Here is a 15,946-nt window from a genome sequence, read left to right as displayed (position 1 = left end):
CTGCCACTGCCGCGGGGGGGGGGGGGGGGGGTGACGGGAGCAAAGTAGGCGTGCACTCTGACATGAGGGAGCTGGGCCTGGGTGCAGAGAGCGGAGGGGCCGTTACGCTGGCAGCTTCAGGACCGAGGTTAGACGGACGCCTCAGTGTGCAGCACCCGGTTAGCCTGGGCTGCACTTCAGTGTCAGGAGGCAGACTGATCCGGTAGCATTTCTGCTGCAGGCTATCTCAGCCCCTGTGCCCCAAGTCGGGGCAGAAGCCAGCCCAGCACCTCCTAGCGGCCCTGGGTGTAGCACCCCGGATGTGAGTGCCAGAGCTGTTAAGGCTGGTCAAGAAAATGATGGAAGTCAGCTAGACCGCACGATCTGCCGCCGCCTCCTGGGAGTGGCCCGGGTTGCTTCCTTTGCTGTAGACCACCCTGTCCTTGCAAGGCTGGGTCTGACAAGGGAGCTCTGGAGAAGCCCCGGGTGCCACCTGAATGGGCAGATGTGATGAGGACAGAGCGACCCCGCGGCCCCTCCCGCGCCCCAGCCTACCAGCATCCTCTTGATGCCGGCACGGGTGACCTGCTGGCAGTCGTAGAGCTCCAGGCGCTCGAGGCCGCGGCAGGTCTCCAGGTGCCCCAGCGCCGCGTCCGTGATGAGCAGGCAGTTGTCCAGCTCCAGAACCCGCAGCCGCTCGTGGCCGCAGGCGCTGTGGCTCAGGTGCAGGATCCCGTCGTCCGTGATGAGCTCACAGTGGGACAGGCTCTGGAAGGGGGGGGGGAGATGTCTGCTGGGCCTCACTCACCCCCAGGCCCAGCGCCCAGCGCCCAGGGAAGCTGGCCTGGCCGGTGCCCCAGGAACTGCTCGCTGCGGTTTCACTGCGGCCGCTCAAAGGCACGCGCCGGCCAGTGGGGCCCGGTATGTGTCTAGGGCACGAGTGGGTCAACGCCAGTTTCTGAAGGGTTTCAAGCTACAGACTGTCCCTCTCCCTTGCTCGCCCGCTGGCCTCCTCTTGGCCCTCCCCAGATGCTGGCCCCTCGATCTTCAGAACCGAAATTCTGTTAGAAATGACGGTCTGTGGTGTTCTGTTACAGCACCGAGCGAGCCGAGACCGGGCCGTAGGAGTCTGCATTACTGCATTACTGCGTGGCTGCACCCACCTTTTCAGTTCACATGAAGGTGGTGGTAAACCTTCCAGGGACACATTCTGGAGTTTTCTTTGAGAGCAGTTTTTTTTTCTTTCCTTTTTTTTTTTTTTTTTTTTTTTTTTTTGGACAGGCAGAGTGGACAGTGAGAGAGAGAGAGAGAAAGGTCTTCCTTTGCCATTGGTTCACCCTCCAATGGCCGCCACAGCTGGCGCACCGCGCTGATCTGATGGCAGGAGCCAGGTACTTATCCTGGTCTCCCATGGGGTGCAGGGCCCAAGCACTTGGGCCATCCTCCACTGCACTCCCAGGCCACAGCAAAGAGCTGGCCTGGAAGAGGGGCAACCGGGACAGAATCCGGCACCCCGACCGGACTAGAACCCGGTGTGCCGGCGCTGCAAGGTAGAGGATTAGCCTAGTGAGCCGCGGCGCTGGCTGAGAGCAGTTTTATTGCCCTATTCTCCGAGAGATCAGCGAGGAAATTATGCCAACAGCCACGGCTCCAGTGCCAGCATCGTTGAAGGTTATAGTCACATAGAATTGGAGCCATGGGATCTGAAATCACTGGCCTCTTGGGTAGGCACTCAAGTCGCCAAAATTAAGTTTGCACTAATGTATAGCTGAACGACATCTCCGTCATTCTATCAGTACATTTCAGAGCATGTCGCTGGGACAGTCACCCCACCATAAACGCTCTTCAGAGGCAGCACCACCCGGGCCATGCATCCCTCCCAACACAAGTGCCAGCTGTGCCAGCCCCTGGTGAGATGGCGTGGAGAAACACTGCCTCAGCACGGTGGCTGGCCCGACGAGACGAGACGAGACGTGGACGAGACGAGACGTGGACGAGCACTGGTTCCACTCGTAGACCTAAGCGACACGCGTGCTGTGGGCGCATGCAGTGGTGGGGTTTGACCCAAAGGGCTAGGAGGCGTGTGGCAGAGGAACGGTGAGGACCCCGCACGCCCGGTGGGGGAGGGAGGCGACGCCCCTGGGTGCCGTGGAGCTGCGGCAATGGGGCCAGGCTGCAGCCTGGTGCGGCACGGGAAGGAGCTTCCATCGATTCCGAAGCACGGGGAAGTTCCGGGGAGGACGTGACCTTACAGTTCTGACTGCTGGAGCCGGGCCGAGGCCGCGGCCGGGACTCGGGACTCCGTCCAGGCCTCCCGTGGGGGTGGCAGGGACCCTGTTACCTGAGCCGTCGCTGCTGCCTCCCAGGGTGCATTAGCAGGAAGCCGGAGTCAGGAGCCAGAGCGAAACGCCAGCTCTGCTTTGTACCCTGAACACTTTAAGTTTCCCCGGGAGCAGCCCTCTAGCTGTACCCAGTAAATTTTCCCGCGGTGTATGTTGGGTTCAAAAATTCCATGGAAATATGTATTATGAAAAGGCTACAACAGATTTCAGAAATTAACATTTTTCCACAAACTTTTGAAGTACCCTCATTTTCATTTCGAACTTTTTTAATATTTGTAAAAAAAAAATTTTGTTGTTGTAGTTGAACTTAATTTTAAAAAACTTGCCCTCTGGGGCTGGTGCTGTGGCACAGTGGGTTAAGCCACTGCCCTCAATGCGAGCATCACATGCGAGTGCTGGTTCCAGTCCCGGCTGCTCCACTTCCCATCCAGCTCCCTGCTGTGGCCTGGGAAGGCGGGGAGGACGGCCCCGTGTTTTCCCTGCCACCCACGCGGGAGACGCGGATGAAGGTCCTGGCCAGGTTTGGGCCGGAGGTCAGGTGTTCAGAAGTCCTCCTGTTCTCTTGCCGATCACCGTCTCTAGCACTTCTGGGGATGCACTCCGGGGTGGGGCTGTGGCACAGCCAGGTCAGCTGCCGCGTGGGTCCCCCTCGTCCCACCTCAGGGCCTCTCCACTCCTGGCCCAGCTTCCTGCTCATGTGCGCCCGGAAGGCGGCAGCTCGTGGCTCACGTACTTGGGTCCCTGCCGTCCACGTGGGACACCCTGGCTGTCGTAGGCATCTGGGGAGTGCACCGGCAGATGGAAGATCTCTCTCTCTCTCTCTACATTCAAGAAGATGAAAGTAAACATTAAAAAATGAAGTGTACAGCTCAGTACTGTCAAGTCGTTCACACCATGCAATGAATCTACCAAATCTGTTCATACTGTAAACCTCGAACTCTCCCTTTTTTTTTAAAGATTTATTTTTATTTGAAAGTCAGTTACACAGAGAGGAGAGGCAGAGAGAGGTCTTCCATCCGCTGGTTCACTCCTCAGGTGGCCGCAATGGCCGGAGCTGCGCCGATCCGAAGCCAGGAGCCAGGAGCTTCCTCCAGGCCTCCCATGCAGGTGCAGGGGCCCAAGGACTTGGGCCGTCTTCTACTGCTATCCCAGGCCACAGCAGAGAGCTGGATAGGAAGTAGAGCAGCCAGGTCTCGAACCGGCGCCCATATGGGATGCCGGCGCTTCAGGTCAGGGCATTAACTCGCTGTGCCACAGCACCGGCCTGAACTCTATCCCTTTAAACCACTCTCCATTTCCCCTTCCCTCAGCTCCTGGCACAACCCCCATTCCATTTCTGTGCCTGTGAACTTGACTAGATACTGTGTGGAAAGTTCATAGTTGTCCCTTGGGGTCCACAGGGAATTGGCTCCAGGACCCCCTTGGATACCAGCACCCACAGATGTTCAAGTCACGTAAGATGGCACAGGTGCACACCGCCTATATACTGCCTTCCGCAGGCCGTTAGGTGATCAGTAAGTACCAAACGTGGTGTAAATGCCATCTAGGCGACTAGCTCCTGTGCGGCACTATTTGGGGAGTAACGGCGAGAAGGTGGTCTGTGCATGCTTAGCCAGGCTCACTTCTTTTTCCTGAACGTGCTGAAGCCATGTCGGTGGCCTCCACGGACCAGGAAGGCCGGCTGCTGCGGTGTTTCGTGACGGGCTCCTGCCCCTCAGCCCGACGCCTTCCACGGCCATCCACGCTGAAGCCATCTCGAAGGCTGTGCTCCAGCCATCGCCCCACAGGCCTCTGGGTCGCCTCCGTCTCCCGGCGGCTATGACGGGCGCCGCGTGAACACGGCCGGGCGCGCACAGAGCTCTCCGCGTCCTCCCGTTCCTTTGGCCACACCAGGAAGCGGGGTGGCTGCGTCAGCTGCCAGGTCTGTTTTAATTTTTTGAAAAGCCGTCATACTGTTTATCCCCTGTCCCATTTTACACTTCCCACCAGTTGTGGTTCCAGTCTCTCTACATTCTAACACTTCTTTAAAAAACAAAAACCAGAAAAGCAGCGGGGTAGACCTGTGGGCAGTCTTCGTTTCCCGGGGGTCCTTTCCGAGGGCGCGCTCCTTTGGGTTTGGGATTCCAGCGGAGAGTTCTTCAGCACCTGGGAAACGCCGTGCGGCTCCCGGCCTCCCCTCCCGGGACAAAGCTGCTGGCAGCGGAGCTGCTCTCCCCCCACATACAGCGAAGCGTTCCCGCGTCTCAGTCTTTAGGAGGTTGATGACACGGGCCTGGGTGCGGTGAGCTGCCTGAATCTGGAGGTTCCGCCTTTTGCCAGATTTGGGAGCTGCGCAGCCCCGGTTTCCCAGCCCTCGGCTTCCGGGACTGTGGTGTGCACCGTCCTCTCCTGTCCCAGCGGGGAGGGTGGCGCCTGCTGGCCAAGCTGGGGACCGGGCAGTGCTTCAGGCGCTGAGGCAGGAGCCCTTGCCTAACCCTAACCCTTCTGCAGCAGGGCTCCTGGGAGAGGCCCCCACAGCCACGGGGCCCTCGCTGACGCTTGGGTCCAGGAGGAAATGTGAAGTGGCCTCCCCTGACCACGCCTTGTGCAAGGCACTGGGTGAGGGGGCACGTCCAGCCCCTGGGAGCCCCCAGTCTGACTGCACCTCGGTTCCCACCAAGGAAAGCTGCCTTTGGATTTGCGGAAAGAACTCTGACAACCTGGGGTGCAGAGCGCAGCCACTGAAAATCAGTGCACAGAGAGAGGGCTAAAAAGGCAATAGTGACAACAGAATTTTAAGAAATACTCAGTTAATGGGCCAGCGCTGTGACACAACGGGTTAACACCCTGGCCTGAAGCGCTGGCATCCCGTATAGGTGCCAGTTCAAGACCCAGCTGCTCCACTTCCGATCCAGCTCTCTGCTGTGGCCTGGGAAAGCAGTGGAGGATGGCCCAAGTGCTTGGGCCGCTGCACCTGCATGGGAGACCGGATGAAGCTCCTGGCTCCTTGCTTTGGATCGGCGCAGCTCCAGCCATTGTGGCCATCTGGGGAGTGAACCAGCGGATGGAAGACCTCTCTCTCTGTGCCTCTCCTCTCTGTAACTCTGCAAAGGGGAAGCATAAAAGGCTGCTGTTAGGGCCGGCGCCGTGGCTCAATAGGCTAATCCTCCACCTTGCGGCGCCGGCACACCGGGTTCTAGTCCCGGTCGGGGCGCCGGATTCTGTCCCGGTTGCCCCTCTTCCAGGCCAGCTCTGTGCTATGGCCAGGGAGTGCAGTGGAGGATGGCCCAGGCCCGAGTTAAGCAGACTGTGGAGCAGTGGTGCCCACCTGAGAGATGGCGGTGGAGTTCGGAGCCTTGGCTTCTGCCCGGCCAGGGCCCTGTGGACGCAGCAGAGCCAGTGTCCTTCACCCTTGTCCAGCTTCAAGGGCTGGCTCAGCGAGATTTAAACAAGACCACAGCTTTGCTCAGGAAGGTGACTCCTGGGGGATTAAGGGCAAGGCTGAATAACGGCACGGAATTTAAGCTGAGCGGGGAATGGTGACTGACACTGACCCATTAAGTCCAGGTGTGGCTGCAAGCTGGGCAAGGGAGAGCCGGGAGGTGCCGGTCAGCCCTCTGCATCGCCAAGGCAGGCTGGCCAGCAGCCGGGAAGGCCCGTGCCTGTACCCTGAGGGGACGGGGCGGCGGGGGCTCCTGGGAGAGGCTCGCTCCGCAGCAGCAGAACCCAGCACGGACAAAGTACTGCGCTTCCATGTTCGCTGTGTTCCGCCTTCAATGGGGCTGACAGCTAAAACCCTGCTCGAGCGCTCCTAGAACCAATGAGTCGCCTGAGAACGCTGGCTCTAGAAGGGGGAAGCAGCCCCTCTGCACCTGCCGGGGACACGTCCTGCAAGCCCAGGGGACCGCGTCCTTAACCTCCTGTGAGCCAGGTCCTCGGGCTCCTCTGAGTCCGCCGCCCCGGGCTGTGAGCGGCTGACTCGCTTGTCAGTAAACGCGGGCAGCACGTTCTGCCCTTGCGAGGGGGCAGGCCCGCCCGCCGCCGGGGCCCAGGGTGCCATTCCTGGCGAGGGGGCGAGAGCAGAGAGCCGCTGGGGCCGCTGGGAGCCCAGGGCCCTCCCCACACTTCTTCCTGCTGCCATGCTTTAAATAAAGTTCAAAATGGCGCTGTGGCCCCAGAGCGCCGCCTCCCGCGATCCCTGGAGGCGGGGTGGGGGTGCCTGGCTGCGGCTCCCCGAGCAGCTGGCGCCTGCACCTGTCGCGGGCCGCACTGCCTGACCCTCCTGTGAGGACTCGAACCTCCTGAGTGCGGAGGCTGCACGCTGCGCTCAGCGGGCGGCTCAATCTGCCCTCAGCTCCGCCCCAGTGTCCTTCCCGGACCCCACTGGGCCAGGATGCGGAGTCAGGACGGAGCCGCTCCAGGGCCTGGCGGGCCTCCACGAGTGGGGAGGCGTGCGAGCCGCAGCACTGCCCTGCTGTGTCCGGGCTGCTGGTCTCGGAGGCCTGCAGACTTCAACCGCAGTCGCTCCCCTCCGCTTCCGCCAGTGGTGCTGCGTGGCTCTGCTGGGTTTACTTTCAGACTCCAACTTGCCCGTTTTTATCCCAGCTTATCTCCTGCCGTCGCCCCTTTCCTGCAAGGGCTGATGGAAGGCCCGCTGTGCCCAGTGGCACCTGCTGGGGTCCCAGGGTGCTGGCCTCGCGGCTGAGCTGGGAGGACAGGACAGGACACGACGCGGGCAGGCGGAGCGGCGGGCGCGTCAGTTATGAAGGCGGACACAGCGGGCCCGCAGTGAAGACGCGCGCTCTCCAGGATGCGGGGAGGCGGCAGCTCTGCCGCGACCTCACACTCTGGGCACAGTGCCAGAGGCACCCAAGCCCAGCCATGGGGACGAGGACAGCGCTCCAGCCCCTGGGGACCGAGCAAGCCGGCAGAGGGGAGACTGGCGCTCTCGTCCGCGGGGGAGGCCGTGAGAGCCCAGGCCCCCGCACAGCCGGCCTCCAGGTAAGCGCAAGCCGTGGCCGCCGGACTGGACTGGGCAAGGATCGGCGTGATCACCCGTTCGCTCAGTGCAGGGGCGACGGGAAGCGTGCCTGAGGCTCAGGGCGCACGGGCAGGCAGGAACCGCCAGGGGACACAGGACAGCCTCGACCGCGACCACCCGAACATGCCGACGTTCACTGCCCGACAAGATGACCGTGGCGAGGGTGGCCGTGTGGGAGGGGCCTTTCCCCCCCTCTGACCCCCCACAAGGGCTCCGACTCACCAGGGCCTGCAGCTTGGGGCAGTGAACGGAGAGCTGGACCAGCGTGCTGTCGGTGATCTGCAGAGAAATGCGGGTCAGCCCGGCTCCCGCCAGGCCCCGGCCTCGCCTGCCCACCCGCTCCTGGACACGCAAACCCTTCTGCAGTCCCTCCTCTGGGACCTCCAGGGGCAGAGGCACAGGGACAGAGTGGGAACGAGGCTGCCCCAGGACTCCCCTCTGCAGCGGTCCTCTCACTGGACACGCAAGCTTCTCTCTCCCTCCAGTCTAGATGCTGTTTTAGTTAGTGTGTGGTCAAAACGAGCCACGCTGAATTCCCTCCAAGTGGTTCTGTTGGTTACCAGGAACAGCCACACCCACTGCCAAGGGCCTGGGGCTCCCAAGCCCCGCTCCTGTGCCCGTGTCGCTGGCTGCTCTGGGCCACTCGGGAGCCCCTCACCAGGATGCACTCTTCCAGATCCATCTTCTCCAGGTCATGGCAATTCTGAAAGAGCCCACAGGACACACCCTGTGCAGGGCGACACCGCGGCCTGCCCCGGCCCTCTGGGCGCCGGGCACCTCCCGGCAGATGCCCCTGAGCCTGCCCCGGCCCTCTGGGCGCCGGGCACCTCCCGGCAGATGCCCCTGAGCCTGCCCCGACCCTCTGGGCGCCGGGCACCTCCCGGCAGATGCCCCTGAGCCTGCCCCGGCCCTCTGGGCGCCGGGCACCTCCCGGCAGATGTCCCTGAGCCTGCCCTGACCCTCTGGGCGCCGGGCACCTCCCGGCAGATGCCCCTGAGCCTGCCCCGGCCCTCTGGGCGCCGGGCACCTCCCGGCAGATGTCCCTGAGCCTGCCCCGACCCTCTGGGCGCCGGGCACCTCCCGGCAGATGCCCCTGAGCCTGCCCCGGCCCTCTGGGCGCCGGGCACCTCCCGGCAGATGTCCCTGAGCCTGCCCTGACCCTCTGGGCGCCGGGCACCTCCCGGCAGATGCCCCTGAGCCACGGTCGCTTTGGGAAAGGGCCTCGGGTGCCCTGGGCTACGCTGCTTCCTCTTGCCCACCCTTCCTGGGGCCCCCAGGGCTCAGCGACAGGCAGGTTCGTGCTGGTGCAGGGACCAGGGACCGGAGCAGGGAGGAGGAAGAGTGCGTCGCGCCCCGGCAGGATGCGGGGTCTGGGCAGCAGGCCCTGTGGTCAGCGATCCAGAGCAGTGCCGAGGACAGAGCAGGGCAGCTGAGGCGGCACCCGTGTGAGGAGGGCACTCCTGCCGGGGCGGACGTGTGCGCAGGGTGGTCCCACGGGACTGCGTGGAGGAGGCTCGCCCCTTGCCACAGCCCTCTGCCGGGGCGGCTAAGGGACCGAGGGCCCTGTCCTGCCTCGTGCCTCTCTCCCGCGGTGCTCTGCAGCACACCCGACACCACTCCCGAGTCACCTGGAGTACTGGAGGCAAGGTACGGTTTGGTTTTGTTCTTTAAAACCCACGCCTTGGGGCCGGTGCCGTGGCTCACTTGGTTAATCCTCTGCCTGCGGTGCTGGCATCCCACATGGGTGCCGGATTCTGTCCCGGCTGCTCCTCTTCTAGTCCAGCTCTCTGCTGTGGCCCGGGAGTGCAGTGGAGGATGGCCCAAGTGCTTGGGCCCTGCACCCCATGGGAGACCAGGAGGAGGCACCTGGCTCCTGGCTTCCGATAGGCACGGTGCGCCAGCCATAGCGGCCATTTGGGGAGTGAACCAACGGAAGGAAGACCTTTCTCTCTCTCTCACTGTCTGTAGTTCTACCTGTCAAATACATAAATAAGTAAATCCTATGCCTTACCCGAGCCAAGAGTGCAAAGCCTGCGTCAGTCAAGTGGGAGCACCGGGCAGCCTCCAGAATTCTGAGGGGGCACGCAGGGGAGAAGAAAGCAAGCACTGGTCAACAGTGGGACTCGGCTCAGGACGCGCTCTGCTCTCCGACACACCTGGGCGTCTGCTGCCAGCCCCAGAGCTCCACCCACACAAACGCCGTCCCTCCTGGGCAGGTAAGGGAGGGTCGGGCCAGTCCAAGGATCCTCCCCTACACCAGCACACCGCTGCGGTTTTAAACCTTAGTCCAGTCTAGTGACAATGAACTTGCACCTAGCAAAACCTTCCTGAAATACAGGGCAGTTAATCATAACCCTGTCGTAGGCCACGAAAACCATAATTAGTTCTCAGTGACCCGGGTTTAACAGGGATGGCTGCCTGAGAAACATCTCTCAGCTAAACACTCCCTTACAGCACTGCAAAAGAAGAATCTAATAAATGATAAATAATAAAAGTATAATAAATCCTGTACAGACATTAACAATGCTTGTTCTTCAAATTCTACTTCTGCCTCTATACCGTTTCTCCTCTGCAGATCAGAGGGTACGGGAACCTACCCCCGAGAGACGTGCTTAAAAACGGGCCTCGCGCCAGCGCCTCAGCTCACTAGGCTAATCCTAATCCTCCGCCTGCAGCACCAGTTCCCTGGGTTCTAGTCCCGGTCGAGGCACCAGATTCTGTCCCGGTTGCCCCTCTTCCAGGCCAGCTCTCTGCTGTGGCCAGGGAGTGCAGTGGAGGATGGCCCAAGTGCTTGGGCCCTGCACCTGAGTGGGTGACCAGGAGAAGCACCTGGCTCTTGGCTTTGGATCGGCGTAGCTCTGCCCATAGTGGCCATTTGGGAGGTGAACCAACGTAAGGAAGACCTCTCTCTGTCTCTAACTCTGCCTGTCAAATAAAAAAAGGGGGTGGGGGCCTGGCCCAGGGCCCAGGACTTGGGTGAGCTCAGCTGATGCTGACCGTGCTGTGCTTTGGCATTTTTCTATCATTAAAGTTTGAGGTACCAGTGCTGTGGCACAGCGAGTAAAGCCGCCGCCTGCAGTGCCAGCATCCCATGTGGGTGCTGGTTCCAGTCCTGGCTGCTCCACTTCTGATCCAGCTCTCTCCTAATGCGACTGGGAAAGCAGCAGATGGCCCAAGTCCCTGGGCCCCTGCACCTGTGTGGGAGACCCGGAAGAAGCTCCTGGCTTCGGATCGGCACAGCTCTGGCTGTTGGGGCCATTTGGGGGAGTGAACCAGCAGATGGAAGACCTGTCTTGTCTCTCCCTCTCTCTAACTCTACCTTTCAAAATAAATAAATATTTTTTAAAAGTTTGAATATTCACAGTGAGTAACAAAAATGCTGCATTACACCTTGTGAATCAAAAAGTAAATTATTTGTCCAAACCAAACATTTGCTCCAGCGGGGGAGACAGTCACCAGGAGGTAACCACACTCTCTCCCTCGTTCTGTGCATTTAGCGGCAGATCAGAGGCGGCCCTGGCGACTTGCGGACGTGGGGCTGTCAGAGCGCTCCGCTTCCCCAAGCAGTAACAACAGGTGGGCAGCACAGGCTTGGGGTCCCTGGTGCCAGACGGCCCCTACGCGCGGTCTCGCCGCAGGCCGGCGTCAGACAGCCGCTGCCTACTCCCGCACTGCCCGTGTCGCCCGCACGGTGCCTGGTGCGTGGCCCAGCCCAGCCCACCTCTGGGCCGCGAAGCAAGGAAGCGCGTGGTACTCACTGCAGTCGCGGGCAGTTCAGGCCCAGGGCGGTGAGGGAGGCATCGGTGAGGTGGCTGCAGCCTGAGAGGCAGAGGGCCTGCAGCCGGTGGCAGCCCCTGCACATCTGCACCACGCCCTCGTCGGTGATGCGCTGGGGAAACAGACCAGGGGACATGGGAGCTGCCGTCAGGGGAGGCGGGGAGGCGGCAGCAGCACGGGCGGCTCCCGGCTCCGCTGTGCTGGCATCACCCAAGTAAGAGGGAGAGGCAGGCGCTGCTCGTGCCTGGTCTGCGTCGCCTGCCAGCACTGTAGCTTAGTCACGGGGGACAGAGCTAACACTCCTCTTCCCTCTCCTAGAGAAAACAGACTTCATGGGTTTGTTTTAGGAAAATTTATAAACTCGTGATAAAAAAATCAGATTCAATAAAAAGCTAATGAGATGTGCCTAGCTACGTGACATGATAAGGTCTGATGCAGCTATCCACCACACAAATCACACTAGTGTATTCCTATAACAGTTCCCCAAATGCCTTGGAGAAAATTAAAACCCAGTACATTATTTAAAATGAACTTGCGATCTGCAGCGCACTCCACTGCGAGCCGGGCGCCCAGTGAACAGTCCAGGAGCCGAAGATCCAGATTCGCCCACAAGGTGACAGATTCTGTCTCCTGCCACCATCAGGGACTCTGCAGACCTACGGCTCCTCCCTGGGGAGCTGGGACCGGCTGTCGCCCTCCAGGCAGCGAGGAAGGCCCAGCGCCTCCTCCCAGGCTGGCGCCAGCAGACCCCACACGCTCTGCACACGCCCCTTACTTCTCAGGGCGCTTACTCCCTTCCATCCACAGAGACGCGGGGATGCTGGCGTGCACGGTGCCGCTCTCCCCACGCCCGCCCGCCCGCTGGTGCCGCTCTCCCCACGCCCGCCCGCCCGCTGCTCGGAACCTCAGGAGCTGCCGGGCATGGTGCTCGGGGAGGGCCGGGGCTTTGCCCTGAGCGCGAGCATTCTGTGGTTGCCAATGCTGCCCTCATTCCTGGCAAACTGGGAGCCACCTGCGGAGCCCGGACGAGAAGCCGCGGTGTGGCCACGTGGCCGCTTGCCCATCGCCTCTGCTGCGAGGGGCCGTGGGCTCCTGCAGGAGGGAGCACGCCGTAGGACGTGAGCGCGGTGGGACCCGGCGCCCGTGGGCTCCCGTGGGAGGGAGCGCGCGGTGGGACCCGGCGCCCGTGGGCTCCCGTGGGAGGGAGCGCGTGGTGGGACCTGGCGCCCGTGGGCTCCCGCGGGAGGGATACTCGGTATTGGGCTCCCGCGGGAGGGATACTCGGTATTGGCTCCCGCGGGAGGGATACTCGGTATTGGCTCCCGCGGGAGGGATACTCGGTATTGGCTCCCGTGGGAGGGAGCGGCGGCGGGACGCGGCACTCACTGAGCACGACTGCAAGTTGAGGCTCACGAGCTCGGGGCAGTAGTTCTGAAGGTGCTTCAGAGCTTCATCTTCTAACTGAGCGGACAGAAAAAACAAGCGGGGGGCAGGTGAAGGGGAGGGCGGGCACCAAGGCAAATGCAGCAGTGGCCCCGGGGACACGCCCACAGCCCACCCCCACAGGGAACCCGCTGGCAGCCCCAGGCACCTGTGTGCAGCCCCGCCCACCCCACAGGGAATCTGCTGACAGCCCCAGGCACCTGTATGCAGCCCCGCCCACCCCACAGGGAATCTGCTGACAGCCCCAGGCACCTGTATGCAGCCCCGCCCACCCCACAGGAGACCCGCTGGCCCCAGGCACCTGTGTGCAGCCCCGCCCACCCCACAGGGAATCTGCTGACAGCCCCAGGCACCTGTATGCAGCCCCGCCCACCCCACAGGAGACCCGCTGGCCCCAGGCACCTGTGTGCAGCCCCGCCCACCCCACAGGGGACCTGCTGGCAGCCCCGCCCACCCCACAGGGAACCTGCTGGCCCCATTCACCTGTGTGCAGCCCCGCCCACCCCACAAGGGACCCGCCCACCCCACAGGGGACCTGCTGGCCCCAGGCACCTATGTGTGGCCCCGCCCACCCCACGGGGACCCGCCCACCCCACAGGAGACCTGCTGGCCCCAGGCACCTGTGTGCAGCCCCACCCACCCCACAGGGGACCCGCTGGCCCCAGGCACCTGTGTGTAGCCCCGCCCACCCCACAGGGGACCTGCTGGCCCCATTCACCTGTGTGCAGCCCCGCCCACCCCACAAGGGACCCGCCCACCCCACAGGGGACCTGCTGGCCCCAGGCACCTATGTGTGGCCCCGCCCACCCCACGGGGACCCGCCCACCCCACAGGAGACCTGCTGGCCCCAGGCACCTGTGTGCAGCCCCACCCACCCCACAGGGGACCCGCTGGCCCCAGGCACCTGTGTGTAGCCCCGCCCACCCCACAGGGGACCCGCTGGCCCCAGGCACCTGTGTGTAGCCCCGCCCACCCCACAGGGGACCTGCTGGCCCCAGGCACCTGTGTGCAGCCCCACCCACCCCACTGGGGACCCGCTGGCAGCCCCAGGCACCTGTGTGCAGCCCCGCAGCAGCAGGGCCTTCAGGCCCCGGCAGCCCCGCACCAGAGCCTCGATGCCATCCTTTGTGATCTGGTCACACCAGGAGAGGTTCAGATACTCCAGGCTGCGGCAGCCCTCGCTGTGACAGAGAGCAGAAACGTCACGCGCAGGCTCCCGGACAGTTCACCACCACCCCGAGCCCAGGGCGTCGCCGGCGTTCAGAGGGACACGCTCTCAGGGACCTCCCGAGCCACCTACTTCCCAGGATACGCCGAGTGTGTGCAGCTTCGGGGCTTCTCGCCGGACACCAGCACCCTTACCTGATCCCCTGTAAGGAGCTGTTTGTGATGGACACACAGGAGGTCAGGTCCAGATGTCTCAGCTTGGAACAGAATCTGCCTAGGCTGTAGCAGGTGCTGGGTGGAGAAGGGCAGGCACACTGCAGACGTTGTCAGCCACGCCTCTGCCCTCCCTCCCCGCGGCCACTGGGCCTCCCAGCGAATCCCTTCTCACCTGTCGGTGATCTTCGTGCACCCGTTGAGGTTTAGATGTTCAATGTTCCTGCAGTTCTGTGCAAAAGTCCTAGAACGAGAAAACGCTTTAAAACCCCTTGCAGGTTTCCAGGCAGCCACTAGAGGGCAGGTGTACCCATTCACACTCGAGTAGCTCGCCCCGAGCTTCGTATTCCTGTGCACACAGATCACAGCGGATTCGGGGGTGGATCTCGGAGGCGCCCGGACAGCCTGCTGCTCTAGGGAGCGGCAGTGTCAGTGCTGCGGCTCTGGGCCTGGGGTCGACTACCTGTTCATCAACTCTTCACACCTACCTTGGTGAGTCATCGGGGTGTGGAAGCCGGGCTCCCTGTTCCTTCCCCTCAATAGAAAAATCAGTCTGAAACAAGCAAGTGAAGCCTCCTTGTCCTGTGCCATGAAGTGCCCTGACGTCACTGAGCTGCCTGGAGAAACCTTCTCTGGCCCCGGGGAGGGAGCACTGTCGCCCAGTACCCACACCCACGCCTTTACTGGCAAGCACGCTTCGATGGCCTGTGGGTCTGTAGCAAGGCCAGATCCCACAGGGACCACTCACTGCTGAACGTAATCAGCAGGGACCGGCTCAGGCATCAATACATCGCGTCAGACGAGTCCTGACCATTCCATTCCACACCCAAAAGCCTCCAAACCGGGCTTCTCTCCTCCGGGCCTGCCCTGCACAGCCTGATGGGCGGGGGAGGGGCTGAGGTCCAGGAAGACCGCGGCAGCTGGCTCCAGCGCACACAGAAGCGTGCTGACCTGCAGCGGACTCAGAGCGGCCGAGCGCGCAGAGCGCCCCCTGGGAAGTCCTGAGCAGCACACGCGTGTGGGAGCCCCAGGCTGGGGAAAGAATCCAGCAACCAAGTATGCCTGGAACAGCCAGGGCCCACCCCAGGAGGGGCGAGGGGCCCCTTCCCACCAGTCCTGAGTGGAAAATGGATCCTCACGGGTCACCAGGGAGAACATAAGGGGCTTGCTTTAGGAGTAGAGAACAAGCAGCCTTAGACTACGGGCTGCCTTGGTCCAGTCTAACGACTCCTAAGAACAGGAGTGGAAAGGAACTACTTCCGAGTACCTCGACTGCAGTCCAGAACAAAACTCAAAGGCATTCACAGGAATACAAAAATATCCTGCATTCAACAGAGTAAAACTCACAACGTCTGGCATCAAACAAAAACAACCATGATGTCAAGAAAGGAGGAAAAGTTGCCCCTAATGAGGAGAAAATCCATTCTATGGAAATCCACTCAATGGCAGAAAGCACAGAGAAGCACATTAGCGTAACTGCAGTACGTGAAATACAGCCCACGAAGCCCGGGTAGACACCAAATACGTCATGCAGAGACGCGAGAGACACCGAGATCCAAACTGCGAGGTGACGACAACGGCTGAGGTGCCAAGTTATGGGTGCTGTCAGCAACTGAGTAGAAAGATTGGTAAACCTCGAGACTTGCCAATACAAGCTATCCAAAAAGAGTCACAGACAAAAAGAAAAAACAAACAAACAAACAAACAAAAAAAACCCAGAGCGCGAGTGAGCCGCGGGACACCGTCAGGTAACGCAACGCACAGCCATGACCGGAGCCCCACGGCACGGTGAGGGAGAAGATGTCTGAGGAAACAATGGCCACATCCCCACATCCCCAAACCTCAGGAAACCGGAAACCCACAGAAGCAAGGGATTAGAAGAACCCCGTGTTATCAGCTTTGCGCCACCCGAGGAGGTACCCAGAGAACCTACTTACAGGGGCAGGGGTCGACCCGGACTCGTGGCCTGGGGCTGGGCCCTGTTGGCCGGCTGTCTTGCAGGGGC

General features: G+C 61.8%; 1 protein-coding gene across 1 annotated transcript in view; it reads right to left on the bottom strand.

The window, feature by feature from the left end:
• FBXL2 (F-box and leucine rich repeat protein 2) overlaps positions 1–15,946 on the bottom strand; it is a 95,662-nt gene that overhangs the window by 1,410 nt on the left and 78,306 nt on the right. The window contains exons 5-13 of the mRNA XM_089331255.1: positions 14,117–14,185; positions 13,924–14,019; positions 13,616–13,742; positions 12,505–12,579; positions 11,100–11,230; positions 9,353–9,413; positions 8,000–8,044; positions 7,564–7,620; positions 535–747 (exon numbers count right to left, since the gene is read on the bottom strand). Coding sequence (XP_089187381.1) covers positions 535–747; positions 7,564–7,620; positions 8,000–8,044; positions 9,353–9,413; positions 11,100–11,230; positions 12,505–12,579; positions 13,616–13,742; positions 13,924–14,019; positions 14,117–14,185 — 874 coding nt within the window. The remainder of the gene's footprint in view (positions 1–534; positions 748–7,563; positions 7,621–7,999; positions 8,045–9,352; positions 9,414–11,099; positions 11,231–12,504; positions 12,580–13,615; positions 13,743–13,923; positions 14,020–14,116; positions 14,186–15,946) is intronic.

The sequence above is a fragment of the Oryctolagus cuniculus genome, chromosome 4 (assembly GCF_051225735.1).
Source record: "Oryctolagus cuniculus isolate XC-2025 breed Fujian yellow rabbit chromosome 4, ASM5122573v1, whole genome shotgun sequence".
NCBI lineage: Eukaryota > Metazoa > Chordata > Mammalia > Lagomorpha > Leporidae > Oryctolagus > Oryctolagus cuniculus.
This window is presented reverse-complemented; position numbering and strand designations above follow the sequence as displayed.